The following is an 11880-nucleotide window of genomic DNA, read 5'->3' as shown; positions in this document are numbered from 1 at the left end:
ATATCAGGAAACTGAATTCTACTCGTAGGTGTCTCCACGAATCCATCTACAACGCTGGTGACACCGTTGGAAAAACCCAAGGGGGGAGAATAGGAAGTGGACCGAGGGGTATAGTCAGCAGTGGTAAAATTCGTCCTGGTGGGCTTGTACTCGCCCAGATCGGTAATCAAAGTCGAATCCAGTGTGTTGCTGCTACCAGAAATAACACTGCTGTTAGAATTACTTGAGCTGCTGGTGAAAAAATCATCGAGGCTTTCGGCGTCGTGATCGTAACAGAGAGGGTGTCGGTCAGGCGAAGGGGGATACTTCTGACCGAGAACCTCATATAAGGATTTCTCGGCGGCTTGAAGGGCAGAGGACTCTTGGAACATGCAAGTCTTCTCTTCCATGTCTTCTTCCATAAGGATCTGGTTTATATACTTGAGAACCACGTCGGAGAAATCGCAGTCTTCAGGGCAGTCATCCTCGTGGATAACGCCTGGAGGTGGAACAGCGGGAACAGAAAAAGTGTCTGCGTTGGGAGGTAGCAGAGGAAGATCCATGAAATTGCGGTCAACAAAGGGCTGCTCAAGTTTGAGCCCGTTGCCGATGTTTTGATAGAAACCAGACTGATCATCGACTCTGAATCCGTTCCCAGGAGTAGAAAGCTCAGCAAGACACGGATCCATAATCATCTACTCTGGATGAATTCTACCACCGATTTTCCAATTCCGAATCCTAAGAGATAGATGATTTCGAAATTAACTAAAAAGGATTTGAATATTATGTGTTATAGGCGTTATTCTAAACCCGTCAAGATGCATCAAGAGAATAGCTCTAATCAAGCAACTTTGATCATACGCGAATCAATAGAAGAACCAAAGCATATTCTCTCTCCTTTGACGAATGGAAGAATCTGTAAGAGAACAGAATTTCTCAGGTAACACAAGCTAAACGAATCGAATCGGATTATCAAATCGAATGAAGAGAAGGATGAACTGAGAATAGAGAAGGGAAGGGGGCGTCCTCTGAGTGAAGTTGAAACCCTAGTAAAGCAAAAGAGAGTCACGGAAGAAGAAAGAGAGAAAGGGTAATAGGCTATTCCTAAATCCGGATAGCACTGAAATCGAAAAGAAAGAACCTCGCTCCACTCTTAAAGGGAAGGGGGGGACTGGTGAGTGAACGAAAGCCACCTTAACAGTAGCAACGAAGCATCTGGAGATAACCAAGTGGGGGCTGTCACAACCGTCGGATGAATGGAAGCGAAATTTCGCCCCTGCTTCCTTCCTTCGACCTTCCTTCCTTGTCCTCTCTCTCTTTACATACAAACCCCACCCCCCATCCCAATAGGCCAATACCATTCATCGCCGGTGCTGCTAACTCACCAGTCACCAGTCACCAGTCTTCCTCCTTCTCCAAGTAATTAAAATCCCAGGATTAAAATAATAATAATAAAATCCTACTTTAATCAACGAAAAGGAGATGTTTCCTTACGCGCACGTCAAGGAAATATCACTCTAATCAGCACCTATATTTGCCACATGATAAGTCAAAGATCTGAGATTATCACAGAATTTAATGGGATTGCAACTTGCAAGGGTACACAATATACACCACGTGAGACTAAAACAACAAATAAAAAAGGGTAAATGATCGAAACAACAGCACCTAGTCCTGCACGGATGGCAAAATGATCATTGTATACCGACATGGAAGTTGGATGCTTTGATATACATTTCCCTTGGTTCATGTTGATAATAGGGATCATACAAAGAGGTAGTGTTTTTTTTTTTTTTCATAATTGCATTTGATGATAAATTTTAACACATGATTTTTTTCATTCAGATCAATGATACAGTGTGATCTCACATAGGTTACGAAAAAGATTTAATATGAGATTAAGTTTGTTCAAAGTTGGTATCAAAGGTATCAGATTTGAGCGATCTTTAAAGAAGTTATCTCTTTATTAAAAATTACATGATTACTCATTTTTAGGTTTTTCTTTATAAAATTACCCACAAAAAGTTTTAGTTAACAAAAATACTTAAAATTGGGTTTGGTTTTACAAAACTACCCATCCAAAGTTTCATTTAACAAAAGTACTCAAAATCAGGTTTGAGTTTACAAAACTACCCAAAATAGTGAGTATTCATCTTCCACATATAATAATGTTTTTTTTTATTACTGAAACTTTAAGTGGGTATTTTTGTAAATTCAAACTCAATTTTAAGTATTTTTGTTAACTTAAACTTTAAGTGAGTAATTTTGTAAAGAAAAACCTAATTTTAGGTATTTTTTTAACTGAAACTTTTGGTGGGTAACTTTACAAAGAAAACCCGTAAGTGAGTAATCAAGTAATTTTATCTATATTTAAAGAGGTGATCCATCAATGACAATGATCTCATTGAAAGTGATTTTTATTTTGGTTAAACACTTTTCTCCTATCGGGTGCTTCGTGCGACGTGGAACGTGCGACGTGGATTGGCCAAAAAAGTCAATAGGAAGAAGTGTAAGAAAGAGTGTTTAAAGTGAAGAGACGTGGGAGTGGGGACTGGGGAGTCCCATTTCACTGTCAAGGAATAAGTTAAGAAGAAGGGAAATCAAATAATCAATCCCATATAAACAAAATATTAAAGAATAATTAAGATTAATTAAGGCTTTGCCGGCAATATATTTCTGACCTTTTTTTCTAACGGGAGGGAAATGCTGCGATTGGATGAGTGATGGCTCTCACCATCTTCACTGCTTCACAAATCACACTTGGATGTGGTCAGTAAGAATCCGGTGGACGGTGGACCCTACCTTTTAAAAATTTTTAAAAATTAAAAATCTCTATTTCAGCCGCATGACGAACCATATCTCCTAAACTATATTTATCTATTCCAATCTTACGATCACGACCTAAGCCCTTTTCTTTTTTGCCCTTCATTTTTCTGACGAAAGTAACGTAGGGAGCGTCGTGATATAATATTAATACCAAATCCATGGATAACCAGCAAACTTCGTCATTGGAGTCATAAGCGTGCTGCCCAAGCCTCAAACCCTTCCTCCCATAGTCCATATTCTCGAAATCAATAGAATAAGTCAATTCTTTGCAACCATAGTTGGTTAAGTGGCAAAACAAAGTATTAAGAAACTAAAGACTACAAAAAATATGAAGAGATTTTCATGGATATATATATTGTTAGAATTATTATTTATATATCTCATGTTTAGAGTAAGTTTGGAATAAAGTTTTGGTTTTCTTTTAATAAATATTTTTTATTTTTTTAAATATATTTTTTATACAACATAAGCATGAACTGTCTGCTTGGTGATCCACCTATTTCTGTTGTGCTCAAGGATGATATTCAAATTGACTAATACAACATAGATAGGGCATGATAAGCACTGACTATGTCTCAATTTTCAATCTCAATATAATCATACACCCTCTTATGTATTAATATACACCAACTCAATAATCCCTATTAATTTTATTTAAGCCTATTCTTCCTTCCATGTGGTATGTAATTGAGTCAAACATAAAGGCCTTCAAAAGACATCCAAAAAGACATTATTCAACTTCTTTTTTTTTTTCCTTTTAAGACATAACATAATATTCTTATATCTTATATGAGCATTAAATGATCATTCATATTTAGAGGATGGTCCACTTAGGAAGCTCGATCTAAATAGTTCTAAAAATCTGTCATGTGATAAATCAAAAGGATTCCAAGTTTCATTAGGAGGTAACACAGGTCCATTGTTTACATATCAAGTTTCAAGCAAATCAGAATTTTTTCCGAGTGACAAAATAGGAGTCGAAGATACAAAACTATGAGAGAGTATACACTACCTGTTGTAGTACCATAGTATACATGGAGATGAGATGAGCTCGATTTGTGAAGTTATTTTCTATTTTAAATTTCGATTCATTACTCTTACCATTCGATAAATGTGCTCGATTTGTGAGCCTCTTTTCTATGTCTTAAATTTCAAGTTTCAAATCTTAAATATATATATATATATATATATCAAGTCTCAAAACAAGGTTTGAGGAGACAAATTGGGATTAGGACCATCAAGACTGATACTAATCGAATCCAATCTTGATCTGAATTTAAGTTTACTTAATTATTATTTTTTTTATAATTTTACTCCTTGTCCGTATCTGATATTAGTGTCGATCAAGATCAAAGCAATAAAAACCGATATGAAGCCAATGTAATCCGATCCAATTCCTCAAACCATGGTCTCAAGCCAAGTGGGAGACAGTGTGTCACGTGCACGCTGAAGTCCAATGACAAAGCTATATATTTTCATTATCCTATTTTATTGGGTTCTTTATATCTCTCTGCCATGTTCGTATGGGGCATGGACCACCCTAAAGTAATAATTGATTTGTGTGTTTTTCTCTTTACTTCAATTCAATTTTTTCATTTCTTTCCACTGCTTTCAAATGTCACATTTTAGTTCTAAATTCTGTAGGTTAAAGTTGCAATATTTGATTCTTGAATGTGAGAGTTTGAAACCCTACCTCACATTTAATTTCAATTTAACACTTCCATAAGATCTCAAAATTTCAACGCAACGATAATGTTGTTCTAAGTTTAAGTTGGGAAACAGTCCCTTCAAGATGCGGGAGTAAGATTCCAATATGACCCTTTTTAGACCCCGTAAGTAGAAACCTTGTGCATTAATTATGCTTTTTTTTTATTATTATTAACTTAATATTTCAAAGGACATTTTTCAGGTCTGGCAAGGGAAGAACGGAAATGGGGGAGGGAGACTCAATTACCACACCAGATATGTGGCTATTACATGACCCAATTTGGAGAGGCTTCCATAATGGTCCACTGTTTTCTGAATGATCACGTGAATAGATGATGAGGTCCACATCTTCCTCCCACATGGTAAGGTTCAATCGAAAAGCATTATATATATATATATATATACTAAGTTTGAAAAGCATTATATATATATATATATATACACTAAGTTTGTTCAATATTTGAATAATCAATAAAGGCAAATGGTGGTAGCTTCGGTTTGTGGAGCCAGCATTCAAGGGAGGAGGTCGTGGGATCGAACTATGTCATATGCATTGTGTGAGTGTGTATGTGTATGTTTTCTTATTTATTTTGTACTCACTCGTGGATTGTTCAGATGGTTAGGGCGAACTAGAGATTATGTAAATTAGACGCACTGTCTCATGTTCGATTTCCTATCTGTAAGATTAGTCGATGTGCGCGTAAGCTGGCCCGAACACCTTGATTAACAAAAAAAAACCAAGTGTTTTTTTTGTCCGAAAGTGACTCTTGTGCCGACATAGGGGTACATGTCCCTTGACTGTGGCTCAGGGACCACACTTGAATATAATTTATAACACAAATGTTGAATATGTAATCCGGCAATTGATTGAATTTGCATTTGATTTTTTTTTTTATTTTTTTATTTTTTTTAACAATATATCTCTGAAAATAAATGCTTTATAGTTCATACAACTTAGATGATGTGTCATTTTTTTTTATATAAAAAAAATAGATGATATACCAAATGGTTGGGATGGCCCATTGGTCAATAGGTAATGTGAGGAGTGTATCCACACAATAGTCAATTTGACAACCTCTGCCATCCATGTGGCTCAAACTAGTAAATTGTGAAGATAAGCTTATCTACATCGGCCATGCATGTAAAATAACTATTTACTAGGAGATGATAGAGTCTAGTAGTTACGCACTACGGAATAATGGAACCAATTAATTCCCTAAAAAGTTATTTGTTATCAGAGACTAACCCTTTATGATTATTATAGCAATGGAAATATAAAAATTGCTAACATCTAAAGCATCTTAAAATAATAGCCGGCTTATAACCACTAGATTTTTTTTTTTTTTAACTTATGCCCCGTGTACGTAAGTTAATTTTATAAGAGATTAGTATTTTATCAAGTTTATTATTTAAAATTACTTGCACCACTAACCCACATGAAATAATATCAAAATTAAGCTGAATTGAACTTGGGGACATTGTAATCCATTTTAGGAGGGAAAAAAGAAGGTGAAAAAATGGAGAATATACTGAACCTACAAATTTAGATGCAGTCATCATTGGTCAAACATGATCAAGGAACTTTGCATACTTGATTTGAATCATAGTATTTTAAGTCACTTGCGATCAAGAAAAATTAGTTCAGAAGTCAATTAAATATCAATGCAGGCATAAATTTTGCTTAAGAGAGAGTTTTCCTCCACTTTAAGACGAAGAAGGAAAACCCACGATCTGACCGTTATTATTACTATCAATGCTGGTTGAAGGTCTATGGTATCTCTGTATCATTTATGACACCCATTTCAAGGCTATTAAGGTTGATAGGGAAGGAATACTTATTTTGTGCCGTAGGTGAAAGAAAATCAACCCTTTTGTATGGAAACCTTGTTGAAATGAAGTACTCATGAAACTTATTGATGATTTACTGCTCCTTATCCATCCATTTGTGTTCTATTTAGAGAGAGAGAGAGAGAGAGTCTTTGTGATGTGATTTTGGGATAAGGCTGTTGTTGTAGATAGATGTTCCATCAACAATAACAAAGTTCCGTCCACAATGCATGAAGGAGAAACGACGTGAGTTGTGGTCCTGATTCCTGAACAAGAGTGAACCATCCATCTCTCTCTCTCTCTTTCTCTCTCTCTCTCTCTCTCTCTCTCTCTCAAAGTTTGTGACTTTGTGTCGTGGAGTGGGATCTTAAAAATCAATCAACTGATCTGTGTTAATCTGTTTTTCTTGGGATTTTGTTTTTTGGGTGAGGGGGGTTCTTTTTGGCATCTTTTTGCTTGTCAATTATAATTTTGTGTTCTTTCTTCTTCTTAAAATGATGTTTGTGGACTGCAAACATGATCCGTCTATGTCTTGAGTTCATCGCAAATGTTTCTGGAAGGATTCCCTGTTAATTTTTATCCTATGTTCAACTCATGCGATGGTATACTTCAATGTATTGGATGTTGATACCTTGATGGTAAGTTAGTCTATATTGGAATGCATCTTGGAATAGATTCTAAAGTCTGTAATACATTTCAAAAGCGAGAAAATACAAAAGATCAAACTCAATCTTAATACGGAATGTTTATTGATTTCAATTTACAACACGACCTAAGCAACTTTCAACTATCATGAGAGATTGCTAAACATAAATAAGATTTGAAACTTGGAAACTAATTTGATTCCTCCGAATATGCATAAGTGATAAGTATTTTCTTAAGAGAAGGTTGTTAAGTTGTATTGAGTCCAACCAGGAACATAATCTGTACCTAGAGAGAGAGGAGATTATGTAAGGATGAACCACATAATACTTTCGTGCTCGATTCCAAGATGGCCCCACCTAAGAGGCGCTTCATGTGCGATCCAAACATCCATCACGTGGCAGGTGAGATAAGGCAATTTTTTGTAGGTAGGTAAACCTCAAGGCTTTTTTTTTTTTTTTTTTGCCACACAACACCCACTGAAGGGTAACATGTTATAAGTGGAGTGATATAAACACGTAGTATTATACTTTATACATAGGCATTCATCCTAATACAAGTGACTCCATATATTTAATTGAATTTAATTATAAAATTTAACACATGATTAATCTAGATGATTTCTCTTCAAAAACAGTATCACATCAACCATCCAGATGATAGAACGATAAAAATGCCACATAGGAAGTGCCTCCTAGGGAATGCTTAGAAGCACTTTTGCCATTTATTATTATTATTCTGTAAAAATTATAAAAAATAAAAAAATAACTATCCTATGAATTAAGGATTAGTGTATTGATCTGGTTGATTAGTTATTAAGTAAATGGTCCACAATCTGGTAATTTGTCTGACAGATGCAGATCTAGACAATTAAATACTGCGTTATCTTAAGGATTAAGGATTAGAGTATTGATATGGTGGGTTAGATGGTCCACGATCTGATTATTGGTCTGAGAGATGGGGATCTAGATAACCTGATCTCCATCCAAATTTACTAATTATTAATTAGGCACTCAATTGAAAAAAAAAAGTCTTATATTAAAATTAAAAAAGTGAGAGGATTTCCTAAGAAAGCGGCATAGGGAGGTATGATAAAACAATTTTGTATATATGAGGGCAATGTGGCCCTTTTATATAAAGAGGAGAGAGAGTGAAAGAAGATGCTAACAAACCCTTCTTTACTGGCTTAGAGAAGGTAAGAAAAAAAAAATCTAAAAAATAAGAAAGAAAAATTCCCCTTATCTAGCTAGGAGCATGGCCTACGCCAATGTCCCTTTATTTATCTATCTCCTTCCTTATGAAATGACATCTCTACTTATCTTGGGGGAAGCGAGAAATAGACCCGTGGGCGTTGGCGTAGGTCATGCTCCAAGACAAAATACATTATCCCAAAATGAAATAACCACTCTCTTTGTCATTTAAAGGATATAAGATTTGGATTAGATTTAATACACAAAGCTCTAGTGTTTCTAGCATTTTCCAATTTTTTATTTTGGAAAAAATATTATCACAATGTTAATGTGCAATTTATTTCCCAGTTGAATTTTTTAAGGAGTTTTTTGTCTGAGAGCATAGTGTACATGACCACTCCCTGAGTCTATCTCTCTCCTCCCATAAAACAAGGATAAACATGTCATTTCCAATGAGAGGGAAAGATAAACCTAGAGAGGTAACAGTATAGACTATGGTCCCAGATAAAGTTTATTTTCTCATCTTTTTATTATTATTTTTTCTCACCGATTTCGAAAATATGGGTCCACATAGATGATATTTTTTTCAAAACATCAATTGGTGTGATACTTTTATAAAAGAAGTCTGCTAGGTTGTGTACAACCTATGCCTAGACACAAGAAGAGCTAAATAACCAAAACCCAGCTCATCTCCAATGTGCCTAACACCCAAATGCTCATCAGACAGTTGGGAGAACCCGAGCACCCACCCTTAGGTCCTCCAACTGTTTGATACATGTTGGACGGGTTAGAGAGGATCTAGACGTAAATTCTCCATGTGAAATGAAAAAATTCTACCCTTGTTGAATGCCCTGTTCTCATTGGCCCCGCACTGATGCAATGATCACCAGCCAATGATTTATTTATTTGGGTATAAGTAACCGGAAAAGCAAATTTTATTCAACCAATAAAGAAAGACTACAAGACTCATAGTGAACAACTCAACTAACAGGATCAGCAATATCCAATTTTTAATTTAGCGGAGTTTGAATCATCACCGTTTGGGTATGGACTTTTGTAGTCAAATTCAAGATGTAGTGGGACGGCCCATGTGTGTAAATTAGAGTTGAGTGCAGCCCACAGACTCACAGTATCTAACCATATTATATATTGGTAAAGGACGAAATTAAAGACGAAGAATCCAAGGTAGCAGGTAATAGGTATGTTGTTGACTTTTGATTCATTCATTCAATGAATGTGGATGCATTTCTAGTTAATGGACCCATTTCCCTTGGGCCTCACACAAACATGATCATTAAAAAAAATTGATTTCTACTCAATGGACCCCTTTTCCTTGGGCTTTACACAAACATGAACATTAAAAAGTTTGTAAATATTTTGTTCTGTTCAATTACTTGGTCAATTCAGTGTAAGATGGGAGACCCTCTATTCCCAATTGTTTATAGGAACTCTAGTAGAAAAAAAGGGTAAATCTGTTTGTGCAATCAAACAGATTTTATATTCTACTTTTTCTAACCATTACTTTGTTCTTTAAGCAGTTTGAAAGTGGGTTAGGGTTGCTAATTTCACGTTTGGCTTTTGTCACAATTACTGTATGTTCAAATAGACTGCAATTGTCACTGTAATCTTTGACATTGATAAGAATAATTGTCAACTAATGATTATCGCATTGTGTATTGTTAGGAGTGGTGATTTTAAATACAAATATGAATATACAAGTACATATTTGTGTATAAAGAGTAGATTCCCTTAAGAGTCTTCTACGGATCAGTGTCATTTGTTTGGGAGCATGGTTCCTACACTTACTGGAGACCTAATTATTGTTTTATTTTTTATTCAATGCAAAAAAAAAAAAAATCATTTTACAAGAAAGAAGTAAGAAGAGAGAGAGATATACGTGCAGATATCCCGGACAAAAAACTATCTTCATGGTGGTAAATAATAGTAACACATGATGTTATTCATGATAAAAAGATATTATTGAAAACCTATTGGAGTGAATACAAATTGGAAAAAACAATTTTTCGGGGGCGGACTGTGGGGTGGTTTAGCGGCTACAAATTCTGTCATTACAATAAAAACACAAGGATGAATGAGAAAGGAAGTTGTGGGACCATAGCACGACGGGGGTTTCTAATTTGTCTCACTCCTTTTTCAACGCACGAGACACGGAAGACACGGAGAAAAGGAGATCGGCCCCGATCCCAGAGATCACAAGAAAGCAGCTTTCACCTTTGGATTAGGAATTTTTAGGATCCCCCCCATTCTATATTCATCTCCTCAAATGTCAAATTGAAAATAAAAAAAAAAACAAACACAGAAGAAGATAAGCTGGGAGCTAAGCATATTGAGAGAACATCATGATGGCCATCCTTTGATTGTCTTGTTTTCTTTTTCTTTTTTTTTAATTGTGTAGTGGGGTTAAGTTGCATGCTCCTTCTAGAATAAAATAAATAAGCTTTAATTTGTGTTAGTAGTTTAATAACAGCAGCCAGCAAGAGTCTTCCTCTCTTTCTCTCTCTATTTCACAATTCTCATATCATCTCTTTACTTAATTAAAAAAAAAAAAAAATCTCATATCATCTCATGTTATGTGTCATATGCGGCACTGACGGTGTGGATGAGTAAGTGAGTGAGTGAGTGAGATTTAGATAGGAACACGTACGCAAGATTGTTTGCTGACGAGTTGAGTTTTGAAGAGGGAACGCGCAGACACGCAAAATTGAGGGTTGAATTGAATTTTGATGATGAATAAATACGTAGAGGAGGAAAGGAAGGAATCAGAAATTATAGAAAATAAAAATATAAACTCCACAACACCAGAGCCAGAAGAGAAATAGGAAATAGCAACAAGGAAACTAAGAACAGCCCAGGTCCCAGAGTCGTTTCCAAAGGCCATCAAATGAAAGTCAAAAACCATCGACCAACCCATCAATTTAATCATCCCACCATGCCATTGGACTGGGAATCCCCCGTTGAGATAAGTGTCATCGATGGACTTTGACGCTTCTGCCTAAGATTCGGATTAGGAAGGTTCCCTCCTCGTTTTGTTTCTCCAAGCCTCGATCTCTTTTCCGCTGGGTTTTTTTTTTTTTTTCTTTTCAAGAATACTAATAATTAAGAAGGGATTTAAGAATTAATTTGGATATCAAGAAATAAATATGAAAGAAAATTAAATTTACATCATGATTTAATGATTTTTTTTTTCTATTTTTTCATTTCTTGACAATCAAACTAAGCCTAAACATGAAATAATATTTATGGAAAGGAAATCGCTACTTGGTTGCATAGCCGTGCATCAACATAGGGGCCAATGAAATCATACACAAGGGGATTTTTTTTCTTTTTTTAGCTAACGATGGGTACATAAGGGAAGAAAAAACCAAGTAATAAGGTTAGATATAATTTTCTTTTTTCTATTTATTTGGGGATTGGAGTTCTAGCCTTCTAGGCCCATCAGTGTAGTAAAAGTTAAGTGCCTCTCTTTCCTCTCATAATAGTTATAGATATTCATTGTATATGAGGGGAAAATAGATAGACATAAGGAAGTATTAGCATACACTACACGATAGGACAAGAAAAATCTTGGGAAGCTGTTTTCTACCCAGGTTGAGGGAATGCTCTCTCTCTCTCTCTCTCTCTCTCTCTCTCTCTCTCTCTCTCTCTTATACAAATGAAATGACCGCTTTCCCCTTAATAATGAAACAGT

General features: G+C 35.5%; 1 protein-coding gene across 1 annotated transcript; it reads right to left on the bottom strand.

Annotated features, from left to right (window-relative positions):
- Positions 1 to 2: 2 nt before the first annotated feature.
- Positions 3 to 1319, bottom strand: LOC122057979 (scarecrow-like protein 9; the record flags this gene model as incomplete). Its single annotated transcript, XM_042620356.1, has 1 exon — positions 3 to 1319. A coding segment is annotated over exon 1 (672 nt), but the record flags the coding sequence as incomplete, so codon positions are not given.
- Positions 1320 to 11880: the final 10561 nt, after the last annotated feature.

This window comes from Macadamia integrifolia, chromosome 12 (assembly GCF_013358625.1).
Source record: "Macadamia integrifolia cultivar HAES 741 chromosome 12, SCU_Mint_v3, whole genome shotgun sequence".
In the NCBI taxonomy this organism is placed as follows: Eukaryota; Viridiplantae; Streptophyta; class Magnoliopsida; order Proteales; family Proteaceae; genus Macadamia; species Macadamia integrifolia.
Note: the sequence above shows the minus strand (reverse complement) of the source record. Positions and strands in the feature narration are given on the sequence as shown.